General features: G+C 50.6%; 1 protein-coding gene across 4 annotated transcripts in view; it reads left to right on the top strand.

The window, feature by feature from the left end:
- DPP6 (dipeptidyl peptidase like 6) overlaps positions 1-18,523 on the top strand; it is a 1,161,897-nt gene that overhangs the window by 997,544 nt on the left and 145,830 nt on the right. For all 4 annotated transcript variants that reach the window (XM_039472700.2, XM_074378865.1, XM_039472699.2 and 1 more), the window contains exons 9-10: positions 9,106-9,260; positions 12,528-12,625. In XM_039472700.2, the coding sequence (XP_039328634.1) occupies positions 9,106-9,260; positions 12,528-12,625 (253 nt within the window). The remainder of the gene's footprint in view (positions 1-9,105; positions 9,261-12,527; positions 12,626-18,523) is intronic.

Here is an 18,523-nt window from a genome sequence, read left to right as displayed (position 1 = left end):
GCGGAGATTCGGAAAGCCCGTCAGCATGCACAATTCTGTCTCCACGATAACTCATGGGCTGCATATGCAAATTCAGGGAGAGTTAGGGGTGGAAATTCTGGCTGTGACATCCGCAAGCTTGTTCTGCACAGACCCCAGCTGACCAACTTGGTTCCCACAGACGTCAGCCAGTTCTCTTACCTCTGGTCGGAGGGAGTGTCAGTGTTTCAGCGAGTTGTCTCTGTTCTTGTCTGCCATTCTGTCAACTCAAGCACTTCCATTAGCCATCGGTTTCTTGAGCTCTTTGGGGCATGATTTCATTATTAGGATGCTTGCGTAGCTCTTGAGTGACTGAGTGGGTGGATGAGCCAGTTAGTTACCAAATGAGTGAGAAACAAGAGAACATCCCCCCTACGCTGGGACCTGTTTGGACCTGAGGCAGGTGGGCAGAAGGCATCAGGCCCGGAAGTTCTGGATGCTCCTTCAGGTGCCCACAATACAGATGAAGAGGAAAGAGTCAGAGAAAACAAAACGAAATGGAAGAAAAAGGAAAAAGGAGCCGGGTGTACTGGCTCAGCCTTCCTCTTTCAAAACACTTCTTTTTTTTTTTTTTTTGAGACAGAGTCTTGCTCTGTTACCCAGGCCGAAGTGCAATGGCATGATCTCAGCTCACTGCAACCTCCGACTCCTGGGTTCAAGAAATTCTCCTGCTTCAGCCTCCCAAGTAGCTGGGACTATAGGTACCCGCCACCACGCCTGGCTAAGTTTTATATTTTTAGTAGAGATGGGTTTCACCAGGTTGGCCAGGCTGGTCTCAAACTCCTGACCTCAAGCGATCCACCTGCCTGGGCCTCCCAAAGTGCTGGAATGAGAAATGTGAGCCACCACGTGCGGCTCAAAACTTTTAAAACTGAATTTGAGCTCAGCAATCCAAAATGCAATGGCATAAAACTGGGAATCTGTAAACGGGGCATATTTCTTTCCACCTCTGCTCTGCACCAACTGGGATGACCAGAAAGGGCTGAGCGGTGTGGGGGCAGGGCTCGCTCGTCCACGCGTCCCATGGCCGATGCCGGCTGCCAGCTGAGGCCTGCTGTGTCCACGAGGCCACCTAATGTGGCCTCTCCGTTTGGCCAGGGTTTCCTCACAACATAGCAGACGGTGTTCAGAGTGAGTGAGCCAAGCAAGAGCAAGCCAGGAGCAAGCCATCTCACCTCGTGTGACGCCATTCTGGCATGGCTGTAAAGAAATCCCTGCGGCCGGGTAATTTAAAAGTAAAAGAGGTTTAACTGGCTCCCAGTTCATGCAGGAAGGCACCAATGGAGGCACCTGCTTCTGGAGAGGCCTCAGGAAGCTTCCAATCATGGCAGAAGGCAGATGGGGAGCAGGAACATCACACGGCGGGAGCAGGAGCGAGAGGGAGTGAGTAGGGGTGCGGAGGCACCACACACTTTTGAACAGCAGGTGTCATGAGAAGCCACTCACTGTCACGAGGACAGCACCGAAGGGACGCTGCTAAACCATTTGTGAGAAATCCAGCCGCTCCCACCGGGCCCCACCGCTAGCATCAGAATGACAATTCAACGTGAGATTTGGACAGGGACACACTTCCAAACTGTTGGAAATAGATGCTCGGTGCCACAATGAAAAGTCAGCACTGAGACAGAGGATCTTTCAGCAATGCAATTTTTACTTCCTGGACTGCAGGAAGGGTACCCTCGCTAGCCGTCTTGCCATGAGAGTATAATGAACAAAGGAAAGCAGACAAATGTATCCCTTAGGCATTTGGGGTCGTCCTTACTGCTGTGTCTGAAGTCTGTTGGCTGGAGCCAGACCTCACAATCTAAACTAAAACCTGATTGGCTAACAACTTAAAACTTTTCTAAACAGGTAAAAGCAATGGAGAGCTGGGACATGCCTGTGAGCACATCAAACACTGATATCTTGGTTAAAGTACAAGGACATAGAATGTGCTACGTGCCTGTAAGCGTGGCATGTCTGACAGCTACATAGGATAGGGCTTCACAAAGAGTTATTAGCACACTTATTCTCTAACAAGAAAGGAAACTTTAAAAAGGAACTTCTCTACTTCCCACACAAAGTATCACACACCCTTTATGACCGAACTTTAGAAGCCACAAGCCATCAGTTTCTGCCATATTCTCCTCATTCAAAACACCGCTCTGGTTCAAGGAGAAAAGAATCACCTCTCGGTGTGGGTGGGTGTCACATCGTAGAATTAGCACTGAGGCTGGTTTTGGAAAATACAGCGGGCCACACTCAGCAAGGCATCTGTCTCTGTGAAGTCAATTATACTGAGGCATCAGTGACTTCATAGAAAAAGGGCATGAATAACCCCTAGCCACAAATCCTGTCGAGAAGTATTTGTGGAGGCATCTTGGGAAGAGGCTTCTGATGTGCCAGCCTACTCCTGGCCGCTGCGGGCCCCACGGTCTTCCGCAGTAGTTGAATTCGTGGACTGAGTGTGGCACTGGACCCAACGGCCTTGCTTTCGCTGGGCCTCTGCGCAATGCTGACCTTGGGAAAGACCACAGAATAGTAACCAGCAGGGCTCAGTGGACCCAGGAGCTTAGAACCCATAGATAAGAGAAGCCTTCCTGTGACCCTCCTGCTTCAAGCAAGGGCTCCGCCATCTCTGTTATAAACTCAGAAGCATTCTATGTTCTGCTCTGGGAGAGAATCTATAACTTGACATTCTGTCTTTAAGAAAACACGAGTTTCTAATTCTGGGATACTGAGTTCCTAAAAGAAAACCCAGGCAACAGGAGGCTCCTGGTGTGTCCAGCCTGCCTCTGATGGTGCCATGAAGCAGCAAGCACAGAGGAAATCACCAGAGCGTGGAAGTGGCCGGGAATCACTGTAACAGCAAGATGAGAAATCTTAGTCACGCTAGGCCCGCATCGTGGCTGCCTGTGACTTCTGGCCATTTAGAAATGGTTCTGCTGCCGACAGGGTGCCGTGGCTCATGCCTGTAATCCCAACACTTTGGGAGGCCAAGGCGGGGGATCACCTGAGGTCAGGAGTTTGAGACCAGCCTGGCCAATATGGTGAAACCCCATCACTACTAAAAATACAAAAATTAGCCGGACATGGTGGCAGGCACCTATAATCCCAGCTATTGGGGAGGGTGAGGCAGGAGAATCACTTGAACCGAGGAGGTAGAGGTCGCACTGAGCTGAGTTTGAGCCATTGCATGCCAGCCTAGGCAATAAGAGCAAAACTCTGTCTCAAAAATAAAATAAAATAAAAGGCTCTGTTGCCGAGGGAATAGAGAAAGGTGGAGTAAACGCATCCCCTTGCCCTCTTCCTCCCCCTGGGCTAGGCACAGGTCACTTGTCCATGTGATGGACTATAGACGCAAGGGTTTAGCTGTGGATTCCACGGCCTCCATCAGCAGCCTGCATGATCCTAATAAAACTGCATCCTGGCCTCCCACCCTGGCCTTGCCTCACCCAGAAAAGCAAGGCCAGTGAGGTCCTGAGGAGCCCATTCTTCAGGAGCTCCTGTGAGAAGAACTCTCCGAGAAACAACAGCGAGTGCCGTAAAGCCCCCTGTGTCCCCTCGGCCTCACATCTGTGCTCCCTACGCTGGCTCTGGATTTCTCTTTAGCTGAACTTCTTTGGTAGGTGTGGCGGGAGGGTGTGGGGAGACCCCTAGTTACAACTGCAAACGGGATTTTAAGTCTGTCTCTATTCACGGCGCCCTTTTTGTACCTTCTAGAACTCCTCTTGGTCCCCTCTCTACCCACACCCCCGTGTCCTTTCTCCTGTGCACTCATCTCGAGCAGACCTGTGGATTTGGATACCCCCTCCATCTGCACCGAACCTAGCTCTGTGGGCGCTCTCCACCGCTGCGCCCTGGGCACTGCCCCTGAGGCCTTGGCTGTCATTTGGAAGCGCAGTCTCTCTTCCTTGTTAAAGCCCTGCCAGAATACAGAGGGGAGAGCTGCTCTTTCCTGGGCTTGGGTCCTTTGTAGAGGCTAAAATGGCACCTGCCGGGCAGCTCTGTGTTCCTGTCAGGAGTGACATCGCCTAGATCTCTCTCAGTGGATTCGCTAGGGGAGCGTCATCTGATGTCATACTAACGACCTCAGGAACTCACCTTATGCCAGATCTGTTAGGTCCACGATAGCGAGGTCTCCACTCCAGCCAGCAGAAAGTGGGAAAGAGAGGAGGTGGTCGCACCCTTGCCTCTTCAAGGCAGGACCCAGCTGTCGCTCATCATCTTTTCTCACCCCAGCAGCAGGAGCTCAGCACACACCCAACCTCACTTCGGGGGAGGCTGGGAAAGGGCTTCATCCTGGGAGGCTGTGAGCCCACCTACAAGCCATTGGTTCTTTTACTAAAAGGAGAAGGGAGCGTGGGTGGATTGGGGGACAATGAACAGGTTCTCCCGTTCCACCTGCCGAAGCGCCTTCTCTAATTTCCTCCTGCAAGAGAGAGATCTGTGTGTCCAGACCCCACAGTTCTTTCTGGTTTCTACCTTGCCCACTTTCCCCGAGTTGCAGGTTGCAGGTCTCCTTCTGTTTACTGCATCGCAAAAACTTCTAAGCTTTGTCCCTACCTTACTATGCCATAGGGAATTGTGTGTATCGAGTACTCAGTCTCCGGGTTCAATAAGGTTAATTTCCCTGAACCTCCAATTCCTCAATGGTAAAGGGGACTTAATAGAAGCTCGTAGGTGCATCACATTCTCCCCAGAAGGAGAACTCACTCCTAAGAAAGCAGCACCAAACCATTCGTGAGAGACCCAGCCCCATCACCCAGAGCCCTCCCGCTAGTGTCCACCCCCCAGCACCTCCACACTGGGGATCAGATTTCAGCAGGAGCTTTGGTGGGGACAGACCACTTCCAAGCCACCGCTCACACGTGAGTGAGATCATTCAGCAACCGTCTTTCTGTGCCTGGCTTATTTCACTCCGCACAAGACCTCCACGTTTATCCATTATGTTGCAGATGCTAGGATTTCCTCTTTCCTGGCTGGTCATTGTTAACCAGAATGTACACCAAAGTCAGCCGAAGAGGTTTTGCAGAAAAGGAGCCTGTACCCTCCTCACCGCCCCCAACAAGTACCGATTCCCCTGCCTGCAGTGCGGCCCCAGCGCCTGTGTTCGCTGCCGCACATGTGCCCAGCATCCCCGTGGGCTCTCCTGCAAACCACAAGAAACCTCGCTGAGCAAATGAGAAATAATCGTGGCAGCCACCTCTTCATCTGGACCTGTCAAACAACCTGGAAAATGGGAAGATTCCTCTTCATTGTTGCATTGGACTTTATCACCTTGAGCCCAAAGAGATTTGTTTTTCTACTGGATATGGCCTTAATGCTATTTGACAGGAATGAATAACACTCCAAATGTTATTCATTCTTCAAAGTACAGTGACAAGAAATGAAAAAAAAGAAAAGAAAAGAAAAGAAAAGAAAAGAAACAGCCCGGATCCTACCTTGGGCTGAAGCTGTGGATATGTATGGCATCTTCAAGAGAGAGGCAGCCACTGACCGCCAGTGGTCCCCAGATGAATCTTTCTTTTCAGATGCTAAAACAGCCACCCAGCAGGTCGGGGAAGGTGAAGAAAAGATGTATTCTCTAGTTTTCCAGAGTTAATTGTACTTGCTCAGAAAGCCAAGTGATTCATTTTGTTCCAAGGAAGGTGTCCATGCCATTATTTTGTTGATGAAATGGATTTTCTTCTTCTGCAAAACTCTGTTTCTGAACTACATTTGCTACATGGCATTTAAACCAACTGCCTCATTAAGCTGGAATCCTGCAGAAAAATGTTTGCAGAATAGGGGCATTTGGAATTAATGCTAAAATGTCAAGGCTTCTTCTGCCCGGCCCTTTAGCCCTTCGTTTCTTATATTTCATTACTCCTTAATGAGCAACTAACGTGCAGGAGAATAAAAATGGCAAGGAGTGATGTGTTCAGGGACACTTAGAGAAAATAAACTCAAGCTGCCCTAGTTTCGTATGGCTGGCATTTTGGCTTGGCACAGTTTGTTTGCATGTGCCACCATCTCAATGTGGGATGGCATTGAGATGAACTAGCCTTTGCCGTCACACACAGCAGGTACCTGTCATTCCTGAACCCGATGACCTGATAATCTCTATGTTCCCTTCTTTTTTTTTTTCTTTGAGACAGAGTCTCACTGTCACCCAGGCTGGAGTTCAGTGGCCCGATCTCAGTTCACGGCAACCTCTGCCTCCCTTGTTCAAATGATGACTCTCCTGCCTCAGCCTCCTGAGTAGCTGAGGTTACAGGCGTATATTTTTGGTAGAGATGAGGTTTCATCATGTTGGCCAGGATGGTCTCGAACTCCTGACCTCAAGTGGTCTGCCCTCAGCCTCCCAAAGTGCTGGGATTACATGGCTGTCTCTAAGTTCCCTTCTGTTCGTTACATTTTGTCATGTGTAGTGATGGTTTTGTTCTACCTCCCAGTTCTCTAAAGAGTGAATTGAGCTTCATGGATACACTGTGGCATTTGCTGATGAGATGGGTGATAACAGAACATTCTCAGCCCAGCCTCGGGGCCAGCCTTTACCCACGTGATTTCGGTCTCTTGTCCCAACAAGCATGACCCAGCCTGGCCCATGCTGGTCAGAACCAAGCACCAGCATTTCCTTTAGGTCAGAGAGCGAGTCCAGAAATGAGATGCAAACACCCTGGGTGGAAATGAGAAGCGACCCTTTTCCCCCTTGCCTGGTCGCCTCTCGTGGAACCTACGGGGTGGGAATGAACGTGGCCTGATGTTGCATGTGGCTGATGATTCGTCATCCCTCTGGTCTCAGACGATTGCTTTGGGTTCAAAGAAAAGAAATAGCTGCGTTGTCTCATCAGGGGGTTTGTTATTGTTGTTTGTGTCCAAAGCTGCTTTGTTTTTAAAGCCCTGGTTGCAGCCAGCCGTTTTGTTTTGGATTTTCCCAGTTGGCTGTGAGTTAATGAAGCCGCTGCAGGGCTCCTCTGCTGATTTCTCTGGGCACTGCGCCTTCCGCCTCTGCCCTGAGAAGTCTGCTCACTCCCAGGGACTCTACTCGGGCCCCATTGGCCCCTTTCTTCACTGCAGCAGACGTGATTGAGCACAATCACCCACTAATTGCATTGCAAATGGTGCCTATTTTTTCCAGCAGACCATCTGCTGGAGTCGATTACTCACCATTCCAAGCGAGCAGCCAGGGCAGATCCGGTGACTCTGCATAAAGTCACTTCTGAGTCACCTCATCCCAAACTCGCACCTGAGCGTCCACCTCCTGGCTGCCAAAGTGACTGGAAAATTACAGACCCTGGCAGTGTGGCGTGCTCCCTTTGTCTTGTCCTCACTGACCTCCGCAGGCGTCTGAGCCTCTGTCGGCACCGGCCAAGCTTCTGAGGCCGTGAGACAGTCACAGTGGGAAAGGGGACCCTAGAGGTGGTCTCTGTGCCCCTAGCTTTGCAGATTGGGACTCAAGAACACACAGCAGGACTGGGGCTCGAACCCAGCACACCAGGGCTCCTGAATTCATTTTTCACCGAGCACTGTTTTCCATACTCCGGGATGCACCAGGGAACAGGAGGTCAGACCCACCATGGGCTTCGTATTTCGGGAGACTCCACTGAGTTGTGCTGGAGTCTCCGGCAGACGGGGCACTACCTTCGGTGGCAGGCTCTCTGCTGGGGCGTCTGGCCAAGAGAAGAAGAGGAAGACTCGTGTGATGGGAGAGCGAGGCTCACCGAGGAGCAGCGTTCCCATCGGCGCCACGACAGGTGCCACAGACACCTGGGCAGGGAGGGGAGGGGCTGGCAGGCACACCACACCCTCAGAGCCTGGCTCCACCTCCCACCCCAGGAGGAGCATGGGCAGCATGCTGCCTCCGCCTCTGGACTTGGCTGTGAAATGCTACCATGGGTGACACCGAGCGCTACTTCATGAACCCTCCCCCGCCCCTAACAGCTGGTCTCCTCCTGCTGTGTCCCCACAGGGGCTGGGAGGCTGCCGATGTGGGCTGCCTCTTCCCTGCCTGGGATCGTGCCCTCCTGTGAGCAGTCAGCCCTCGGCTTCCTTCCCATTTCCATTGTTCTGCTGCATTCATTGCACCCATTTTGTTTTTTTCAAAGTGTTTTCGGGCTCCTTCATCACCTTTCTACACTGTAGGTACACAGAGTGGGTTTATGGTACACACCTAATAACCAATTGAATGGGACTCATGAATTATATTAATCATTATTTTAGAAACGTATCTAGAGGGAATTAGTTTACACAGTATATACGCCCTGAGCAAGAGAGAACCCCTTGACCTAAGCGCCGTTAGCAATGAAATGGGTTCTCTGACCGGTGACACTCGGCAAGTGTATTCTCCAATGTGTTGAAAAAAGTGCTGTAGAATTTTCCCATCTAGAAAAGATATCACAAAACTCTTCTGTCGTTAAAACTCTAACCAGGACACTATGGGCCAGGAAAGAAGAATGGGTGTTTCTGGTTGAAGCCCGAGAGAAACACTCTTTCCATTTCAGTCCTTCTGAAGATGGGTCCATTTAGGTTTTCTGCCACACGCAGTGATCCTGTACACTTCTTGGAAGAAGCCATGCGTAATGAGCACGCACCCTTTGTGTTCAGCAAGGGGCATGCTCGGCCTTTGATGCATTCTTGATAACGGAGCTCTGTGTGTGCATGAATTCCCAACCTGCTTTCAGGGCACTCAGCCTCTGCCAGAGCTCACGTGCTCATTTGGTTCTGTCTGCCTGGGACATGCTTCCATGTGAATGGACTTTCTCCAGTGCTTTTTTTCAAATCATATTAAAATAATCAACAATAGTACAATCGTAGTTCAGTTGGACCCATAGTACTCAATGTGTGCAAAGAAAAAGGTTTCCAGGTGATCAGCGTCTGTTTGGTTGAGCTTTGGTTAGTGGGGTTTTCCCATGCTGGAGTTGGTCATCCGCATCAGACGTTTTTTGAGCGCTCGTGTAATGGAAGCATGTGCAGGACACAGAGCACGTTCCTCAAAGGTTGTAGCAGATAAGGGGCTCCGCAGGGACTTATTTCCTTCCTGGCCATCTCACGTTCCTGCCTGTGTAGCTCCAGTTTCCACTGCACTTGTTGCTATTCACATTTCTCTACTCTGTTTTCCCTCAGAGGAGATTTTGAAGACACACATCGCACACTGGTGGTCTCCGGATGGCACGAGACTCGCCTACGCCACCATCAACGATTCCCGCGTCCCCCTCATGGAGCTCCCGACCTACACCGGCTCCATCTACCCCACCGTGAAGCCCTACCACTATCCCAAGGTAGGCGAAGGGACTCCGCACAGCAAATTCTTTAAATTATTCATGAGCCCCCCCACCCTGCTCACTCTCTGCAGACGTGATCATCAGATGTGTGTGTGAGCAAAGCCGTTAACTCAAGAAAGATTAATCATGTCTCTTACATTGCATTACATTCCCACCTCTGTTGAGCGGAGTTGTTGGCAGGTTTACTTCTTTAAGATAATCTAACTACTGTTCATCACCTGACTGAGCTTCATTGAACAAAAATTCATAGGGTTCCTCCCCTCCCCACTCCCCCGTGATGAAATCGCACCTGCCCTCTCTCACGGGTCTTATTTCTATTTTGTCCTTGGCCTCTGGGAAAGCGGGGGCAGAAAGACTTCCATCTGCCCCTGGTCCCCTGGGTCTGGGTGAGGCTGTTTTGCATATGGTCACTGCTATGAGCGAAATGTTTATATCCTTGCCAAATTCATACATTAAAATTCTAACCCCAAGGTGATGGCATCAGGAGGGAGATCACTGGGAGGTGACGGGACATGGAGAGCAGAGCCTTCATGATTGGGATTTGTGCCCTTACGTATTTGTCAGTTTTCATGCTGCTGATTAAGACATACCCAAGACTGGGCAATTTATGACATAAAGGTTTATTGGACGTATAGTTCCACATGGCTGCGGAGGCCTCAATATCATGTTGGAAGGTGAAAGGCACACCTTACATGGTGGCAGGCAAGAGGAGGAAGCTTGTACTGGGAAACTTCCCTTTTCAAAACCAGCAGATCTCATGAGACTCATTCACTATCAAGAGAACAGCATGGGAAAGACCTGCCCCCATGATTTGGTTATTTCCCACTGGGTCTCTCCCACAATATGTGGGAATTCAAGATGAGATTTGGGTGGAGACACAGCCAAACCATGTCACCTTATAAAAGAGACCCCAGAGAGTCCCCTCCCTGTTTCCACCATGTGACGATACAGCAAGAAGGCATGCTCTGTAAACCAGAAATTGAGCCCTTGCCAGACACTGAATCAGCCTTGACCTTGGACTTCCGGTCCCCAGAACTGTGAGCGATGCATTGCCATTGTTTGTGAGCCACTCAGTTTATGGTATTTTCTTATAGCAGCCTAGAGGGAGCAAGACAGTCATGTTCTGACCCTAGGAGCTGGTATAACAGCAAGTGTCCAGTGGCTAGGGGGAAAACTGGGGGGAGCAGGGACATTCAAATCTCGCTTTGTTACAAAATCAAAGCATTCCAGTGTGAGTGGAGGGTCTGATGCTAAAACCCCCACAGCTGCTCAGCTGGAGAGAAGCGGGTGCCCGAGTGTGGACACAGCTACCACAGACATGCAGGGTCTGCTGTGCTGCCTTCTGGCTTCACTAGACTTCTCTATGACCCCTGGGCTGGATGGAGGCGAGCAGATCCCTGCCTGCATCCTGCCTGGTGACTGGAGGCTCACTTCCTGCCATGGGCTGCCTCTGCCAGGGGGGCATTTGAGCCTCAGCATCCTAGCCCACCTGACAGCTCTGAGAGCTGATGGTATGTGCCTGCTCTGCCGTAATCACCCCCACAGACCTGCTAGCTCACAGTTTGCAGCAAGAGGAGTGATAACTTATAAGGCAGATCCATGAGGCCAGCGAGGTTCCCAGAGTCACAGCCTGGAGGAAGGAAACCCCTGGTGTCTTAGCTCCAGCTGCCACAACGAAATACCACAGACCTCGGCGGCTTAAACAGCAGGGACTTCTTTCCCCTAGTTGTGGAGGTTGGAAGCCCAGGATTAGGGTTCCAGCCGAGTTGGTTCCTGGTGAGCTCTCTCTTCCTGGCTTGCAGGCAGCCACCTTCTCGCTGGGTCTTCACAGGGAAGGGCAGGAGAGGGCTCTGGTGTCTCGTCCTCACCTTTCATGGACACGGATCTCATCACAGGTTGCTACCCTCATAACTTTGTCTAACCTGAATAACCTCCCAAAGGCCTTACTTCCAAACAGCATCACACTGGGGGTTCGGGCAGCACCGTATGAATTGAGGGACATGTTTCATCCATACACTTGGTAGCATAGACTCCTTTCAGCATAGACTCCCTTTGTTCAGCATGGCCAGCATCCAAGGGGGCCTCAGAAGGAAGGAGCATGAGGCCACTGTGGCCTTCCTCTGCCTTTTCCGACTCCGAGAGCATCTGGATGTTAACATGGTGTGGATTTGCGTTTGACAGAGTTCTTTCACTCCTTTTTCAGCTAATCTTGATTGGCCTTAATCCGTAGCGCATGGGAGGGTCCAGGATTTTAGTTGGAAGCATAGTTAAATAGAGTAAAGTATCCTGGACTGATGCTAATTCCTTCGAATCCTTCTACATTTCTTGCAAGCTGTTCGCAGCCGCCCCATCCCCTCAGAAGAGCTGGTGGCTGTCTGGCCTTCATCCTACCCAGAGATGAATGGTTCCCATGATTATCTTTCTATGGGAGTTTCCCAATCTAGGAGTGATAACCTGGAATCCAGTAGGACACCCTTGATTTTACAGTGAATTCTCAGACTGGTGCTCTGAAGCTGGGATTATGAAATCCCAGATTACTCAAGATTTGGGGTTTCATATTTTAATAAAAAATCAGCATATTCTGGCTGACAGAATTCAGACTCTCCTTGCCCCATTCCTCCCCACTCATCAATCAGAGGCATGAATGGGCAAGCCAGCCTGACATGCCCTGACGTGGGGCTGATAGTCTCTGTCAACCCGAGCATCCTCTGCAGGGTGGAAGCAAGAGCATCAGACAAGACCCTGAAGTCCCGCTGATGAGGAAACCCCACATCTCTCCCCAGCCCATATTTTCCCCCAGAGAGGGTGGAGCAGGGAAGCAAAAGAGTGCCCCACTTCCTTTTTGAAGGACTTAATCTTTCCCCACGCTGAGCATGGCCACCGCTCCTCAATGTCCATCACTTGCTCACCTCCAGCTTCCGCCCTTCCTGGTATCCAGTCCGTCTTCTCTCCCCCACTCCTCATGTAGTCTTCTCTCTTAAGCAAGGGGCTCAGTATTCACTTGGCATTGCCAAACTGGGAAGCTGGGTGAACGGGAAGTGAGTGGGATTCTAGAAAAGCAGGAATCGGCCCACTTAGCCCTTTGTTCTTTTGAAAACCCTACACGTGAACCATCCGTTCTCCACATTTATTCTGCTCCTTGATATGGAGCTCCTGTGTCCTGGAGTCCCACCTGGGAACCTCCCAGGAAGTGCTTTGCAGAGCTGAGGTGTGGCCTTGCAAGAGGCTGCTTTGTTCATGTCTGTGCCCCTTTTTAATTCCCAGGCTGGAAGTGAGAACCCCAGCATTTCCCTGCACGTTATTGGCTTAAACGGACCCACCCATGATCTGGAGATGATGCCGCCTGAAGATCCACGGATGAGGTTTGCTTTCTTCTATTATGTTATTTAAAAAAAAAAAAAACAAGATGAATGTTCAATGTACATGGTTTCTTCTGAATCAGATTTATCTTACAACAAATGTAAATGTCCAAGGAAAAGGTACCTTTTCTAAAGATTTCCTCACTGCTTTATGATCCTGTTTTCTGGGAAAAGAATACCAATCACCAAGTACTATTATTTCTTACCTTAGGTCAGGTGCAGTGTAGGTCAGGTGCAGGTTATCCTCCCAGGAGCTGGGCTCCTCTGGAAGGAGTGTGACTGCGCCCCAGGCACGCTTTAGGGGGACGCCAGAGAAAATGATGTGGTCTTCCCGAGAAAATCCATGGAGTCTGACCTTCGGTAAATGGTGCTGTTTTTAGAGCATTTTTTAGCGCATGGAGCAACTTTCCCGTGGCAAATCCTATTCGAATAAAGCCACGTCTCCCAGCTGGTAAGGTCACAACCATGGGGAAGGTATTAACAATGTTATTGACTTATTAGTATTAACATCTGGTTGTGGCTGGCTTTTTCTAAGTCAGAACAACTGATTTAGGATCTAAGTGAAGTGGTCTGAATATCAGTTTGGTATTGTCCCAAAATTCAAGCAATCTGGGGACTGACTATACTTCCAGAGTCCAGCTATCCCAGCATCAGCCTTCTCTCTGTGAAGAATGTTGATGGGAGATTCAGAAAGAGGAGGGGATTGTAGTGGTGCCAGGAACCCCTCATGTATGGATTCTGAAATTCCATAAATGCCACGATTTAAGCCGAGAATAACTGATTCAGAGGCTCAGCAAAGACCCAACCCATGCTGTGGCATACCTCTAGCCTGGGCCTTTATTATTCCATTCAAAGCTCCATATTACTAGTAACTTCTGCCAGCTTCCAGAAGGGCAGGAATCGAGGCCTCAGGTCTAGCCCGGGGATGGATGCTCCAGCACCTGGTGACTCTGGCTGTCTCTGAATGATGTACTTGTCTTCTGCAGTGGCTCCACTGCCACCTTTGCCCAGGGCCTCTGCAGAATTCTGTGATTACTTCCTCTGTCTTTCTTCGGTGAAACTTACAATGCCTTAGGATCCCCAGGCTGATGGACCAAGCCCAGAAGTCCAGTGGTCTAGGAAGGGCAAGGCCATGCCTGTCCCTTCCAACCCTGCATGGGTCTTCTCCTCAACGTGGGAGGGCCTGAGTCTCCAGAGGGTTAATGAGCCCGGCCCCCAGCAGCTGGTCCCAGAGACGAGCAGTCACTGGGGCATCAGCCCGCAGCGTGTGCTGGTTGGGAGAGTTGAATTGAGTTGGCTACTGATGTTTTGGCTGAGATATTTAAAAGCTCAGATGATTGCTTTGGCTTTTCTCCTGAAGTTCCATATATTTTATTGTTTTCCTTTCAGCCCCGTCCCTGCCAAGCCTCCTGGGGCCTGGTCCAGCAAACTCACTCAATTAATATGGAAAGTCACCTGGAAAATTTCAGCCATCTGTTTGAGTTAATTGAAAATCTCGTTTAGTCAATTTGGTGATGCCGTTTCCACAGGCTTGATTAGCTTCAAGGACAATGACAAATTAGCCTCAGCCAAGACTGGAAGTCTGCATGCTGGGCTTCGGGTTTTCCGCCTGCCCTCTCAACGCAATAATGCATTTTATATGCAGTATGAATCTGTAGCATGTAAATGTCACACCTTCTCATGCTGCTTCTCTATCACACGTCTTTGCGAGTTTTTTAAAGAGTCTGCACAGATATATCAGAAATCCCGGACTCCGTGTAGAGCAGGTGTTTAGTATTTGCTGCCCATTCACCTGAGCACTGGGAATTTGGTGGCAAATGACACATGGCGTTCGCAGTGTGGAGGGGAACCTGGATCCCGAAGAAGTCATTGCTAGCAAGAAAATCCCTGCAGGGGCGAGAAGGGCTGTGGGGGCACGTGGAAGAGGAGGCCACCTGGTCTGGAGGGTGGCCGTGTCACGGCTGAGGTCAGAGTTTCTGCACCTCCATGCCAGTGACATTTGGGGCCCAGCAATTCTGTGGTGTGGGGGGCAGTCCTGTGCCCCGTAGAGCGCTAGGAAGCATCCCTGGCCTTGCCCATTAGATGCTGTAGTATCTGCCTTCCTCCCTCCAGTTGTGACGGTCACAAATGTCGCCAGCCATGGCCCAGTGTCCTCAGATTGAGGACCACTGGCTTCAAGTGAAGGTTCTCTAGCTAACCGCCAGGGTTTGAAATCTGGCTCTGCGAACTCTGTCAAGTTACTCAACCTCCCTGCTTCAGTTTCATCATCTGTAAAATGGAGATAATATTAATAATAAACATGTTTACTCTCATGGACAGTTGTGAAAATTAGATAAGGCACGGACCGTAGGGCTGGCTCATCCGATCGTTCTGTCCTGTGGCTGTAAATACCCCTTGTATGTGGACAGCTCTCTCCTGTGTACCTCAATGCGGCCTGGGCCAGGACTCCAGGTTCGAAAAGCCAGCCACCCAACCAGCATCTTTGCTGGGCGTGGTCACCATATAACTTTTAAATGGTCAAATTGTGATTCTCGAAGTCAATCAACAGGTGTCCAAGATTTTATTTAACTCATTAATTAATAAGGGAGCCAGTGAGCTGTAGAAACAGGCCACAGAAGCATCCACAAGCTAGTTGTATGGAGGCAATTGAACAAGGGCATGCTAGGGTGAGTCTTCTGGGTTACCTAGCCATCCAGGAGAGAAGACGCCTACCCCAGCAGGGTTGAAACTGCCCCTGCAATTGGAAATCGAGCCCAGCATAGCCCTGGAGGAGCCATCGATCCCATCTGCCTCTTTACGACCTTCAGATCCACTTGCTGACACTGTCTATACAGCACCTCAGGCGAACCCAGTCAAAGCCCAGCCCCTGCTTCCTGCACTCTCCCCATCGTGGTCCAGGGCCAATCCACCTTCCCGGGGCCCAGGCCTCCTGTACGTCCCTCTGTGCTGGGAACCCTCCTTGGCAGGTGCCTGGCATCAGCCTGCATCCCCCACCGCTCCCCACTCCTCCCTGGCCTGGCCCATCAGCACTGCTCACTCCTGCCCCACCCACTGCTGACCCTGCACAGCAGCCAGAGTAACCCTTTAAATGACTTCAGGCCACGCAGCTGCTGCTCCCAGACATCTAGTGGCTACTATTCTCTCCAAGTAAAGGCCAGACTTCCTACAGTGGCCTCAGAAGCCCTCGTGATTGTTAGATAGATAGATAGATAGACAGACAGACAGACAGACAGACAGATAGCCAGCCAGCCAGGCCACGTACCCTTTCTAGCCCCCCTCACATCGGCTGGGTCACCCCCATACAAGGGTCTGCACAGAGGCTGCCCTCTGCCCGGAGAGCTCCTCCCGCCTGGATCCTGATGAAATACGTGGCTCCCACAGGGACTTCCCCGGTAAACACATTTCACGCAGCAGCCCCACCCCAGCTGTCCCTGCTTTCATTTGCCTCCTTCAACTCCTCCCAGTCAGAGTTTTAGATACTTTTTAAATGGTTTCATTTTCATATTCCCACCTGGCTCCCAGAACAGGAAGTTATTGAGCAAGGATGTTAGTTCCTGTGGCGCGAGGCCCTGGTTCCAGTTCCGCAGTGGGGCTCTGGAAACCTTGCCTGGATGAATGCATTGACCTCAAAATCTTATTTCCGTGGGACTCTTTTAGATTGTAATGTCTTCAGTTGTGCTGGTATCTTTCTAAGAACCAAGAGTTTTTAATTATTTAGCCATGGATAGCATCGTGCCATCTCAAGCACAGGATGCTAGAGGAACTAGCTAAAACTAAGACTTCATCTGAGGAGGAACACAAACGGAGTGAACCCTGAGGCATGCCCCTGAGCACCTCGGAAGGGAGAGATGCCAAGGTTTCTGGAAGCCTGCAGCTTATTTCAGCAGGCTAGCTCAGGAACCAAGAGGAAGGGAGAAGGCATTTCATGTATCTGCTATCTCACCTTTATGCCAACCGTTTCCAGGATTTTTTTTTTTAGTTTGCTTGTTAACCAGCTTGACTTCTCCAATGGTTCTCAGATGCAGGGAAAGCGAAGTTCGCACTTTAAAATCTTTGCATTGCAAATCTTTGCACTGGCAAACACTTAGCATCATCCATGTGTTGCGTGTTGTGCGAGGCCCTTGGGTGATTAAGACTTGCGGCCTCTCCCAGCAGGAGCTCACGTTCCAGGAGGCCAGGACAGCTTGTAGCCAGGAGCTGCAATGAAGTGTGGCAGGAGCTGCACTAGGAGCAGAGGTGCCCGTTGTGGGGTGAGTGGGAAGTGTTCAGGATGGTTTTGCAGACCTCACAAGGATCTGGGGCAACACTGGAGGCCCACTTGGGAAACGGCTTTGTTAGAGACAAGAGTGGCGGGCCCAGAGTAGAGCTCAGCCTTCCTGGGGCTAACACGGGGACCCAGGCCTTGTTCAGCTGAACCTGTCCGGGAGAGAATAAACAGAGTCTATCCTATGGATGGAAAAAAATAAATGGACATCGCTGTGCTCCACCCGTCCCGTGGTTTCTGTGCGTTCACGTGGAGAGCCAGCTGCAATGATGAAGCAAACGTGCTCGGTTTTTGCCCGTTTCCTCCCGCCTTTCCCGAGCGGTCGAGCTGCGTGATGAATTGAGATGCGACAGAGAGCTGGCACCATCATTCTGAAGACATGTTGCCCTGTGCTGATACGAGCTGCTATTTCCCTCCGAAGATCCTCTTTTCCTGATTGTCTGGCAACCAGAGGTGGTAAAGGGCTCCCAGAACCCCAGACACGGACCAACAGTGTCCCTGATGCACCTGCACCCAGGTGCGGGGGCTCACTCCTCCACCTCCCACTTCCGCAGCCCACGACAGCCTCAGAGGCCTCGCACTTTCATTTTCTCACTTCCATGTATTTGTTTTGATCCCCAGCACCAAGGATTCAGATGCTGTGCAGCTCCCGGCACAGGAGCGTGGTTAGTCCACGCGAGTCTCTCTCATTTTATCGATTTGCTCTTTTTCAACATTAGGCCCTGCTCCCACGCCCTGGCCACCTCAGAGGCACCTGTTTAGAGTGTTTCGAGGACCCTTGTTCCTCTGTGTTTGTGTAAAGCATGGGTATGTGCATGCTTCCTTTACATAAACGGCATTGTGATAGAGAACTATATAATTTATAGGATAGAAACGGAGCTCCAGACACAGATGTCTGTTTCCTCCTGTTTTCCTCTGAGGCCCACGTGAAGACCTAGCATACCCATGTGTGTTTGTCCAGCCCACGGCTTCTAAGTGCACACAGTGATGCCAGATGCCACCAACTCCCAGCAGCTTACTCACGGCCTCCTCTGCCGCCAGGCTTCTCTCCAACGTACACTGCTCGCAACACCTACATGCTGACCCAGATGTGAAACTCAGCCTTCTCTCTTTCCAATTTATACAAAATGTGGTATGTGCACTAGTCTTGGGAAAGCTGAAGGTCATCAGATCCATAGAAACATCATGGAACAATATGTTCTCATACCTAGTGGCTTGAACACCCCACCAAAACCACCACCATCATCACTTCCACCACTTTCCTAACCTTCACCACCTATACAACCTCCACCACTGCCATCACCACCTTTACAGCATCTTCAAGCTTTACCACCACCTTTACCACCATCACCACCACCTCTACAACCTCCACCACCACTACCACCTCTATCACCTCCACAACCTCTACGACTTCCATCACCAGCCCCACAACCATCACCACTACCACCTCTATCACCTCCACAACCTCTACGACTTCCATCACCAGCCCCACAACCATCACCACCAGTTCCATCACCACCACCACTATTTCTATCACCTCCACAACCTCTACGACTTCCAACACCACCACCTTCACCACTTGTACAACCTCCACCACCATCACTACCACAACCTCTACAACTTTCATTACCAGCTCC

The sequence above is a fragment of the Saimiri boliviensis genome, chromosome 10 (genome assembly GCF_048565385.1).
Source record: "Saimiri boliviensis isolate mSaiBol1 chromosome 10, mSaiBol1.pri, whole genome shotgun sequence".
NCBI lineage: Eukaryota > Metazoa > Chordata > Mammalia > Primates > Cebidae > Saimiri > Saimiri boliviensis.
The sequence above is the reverse complement of the archived record's forward strand: the minus strand, read 5'-3'. Positions and strand labels throughout refer to the sequence as shown.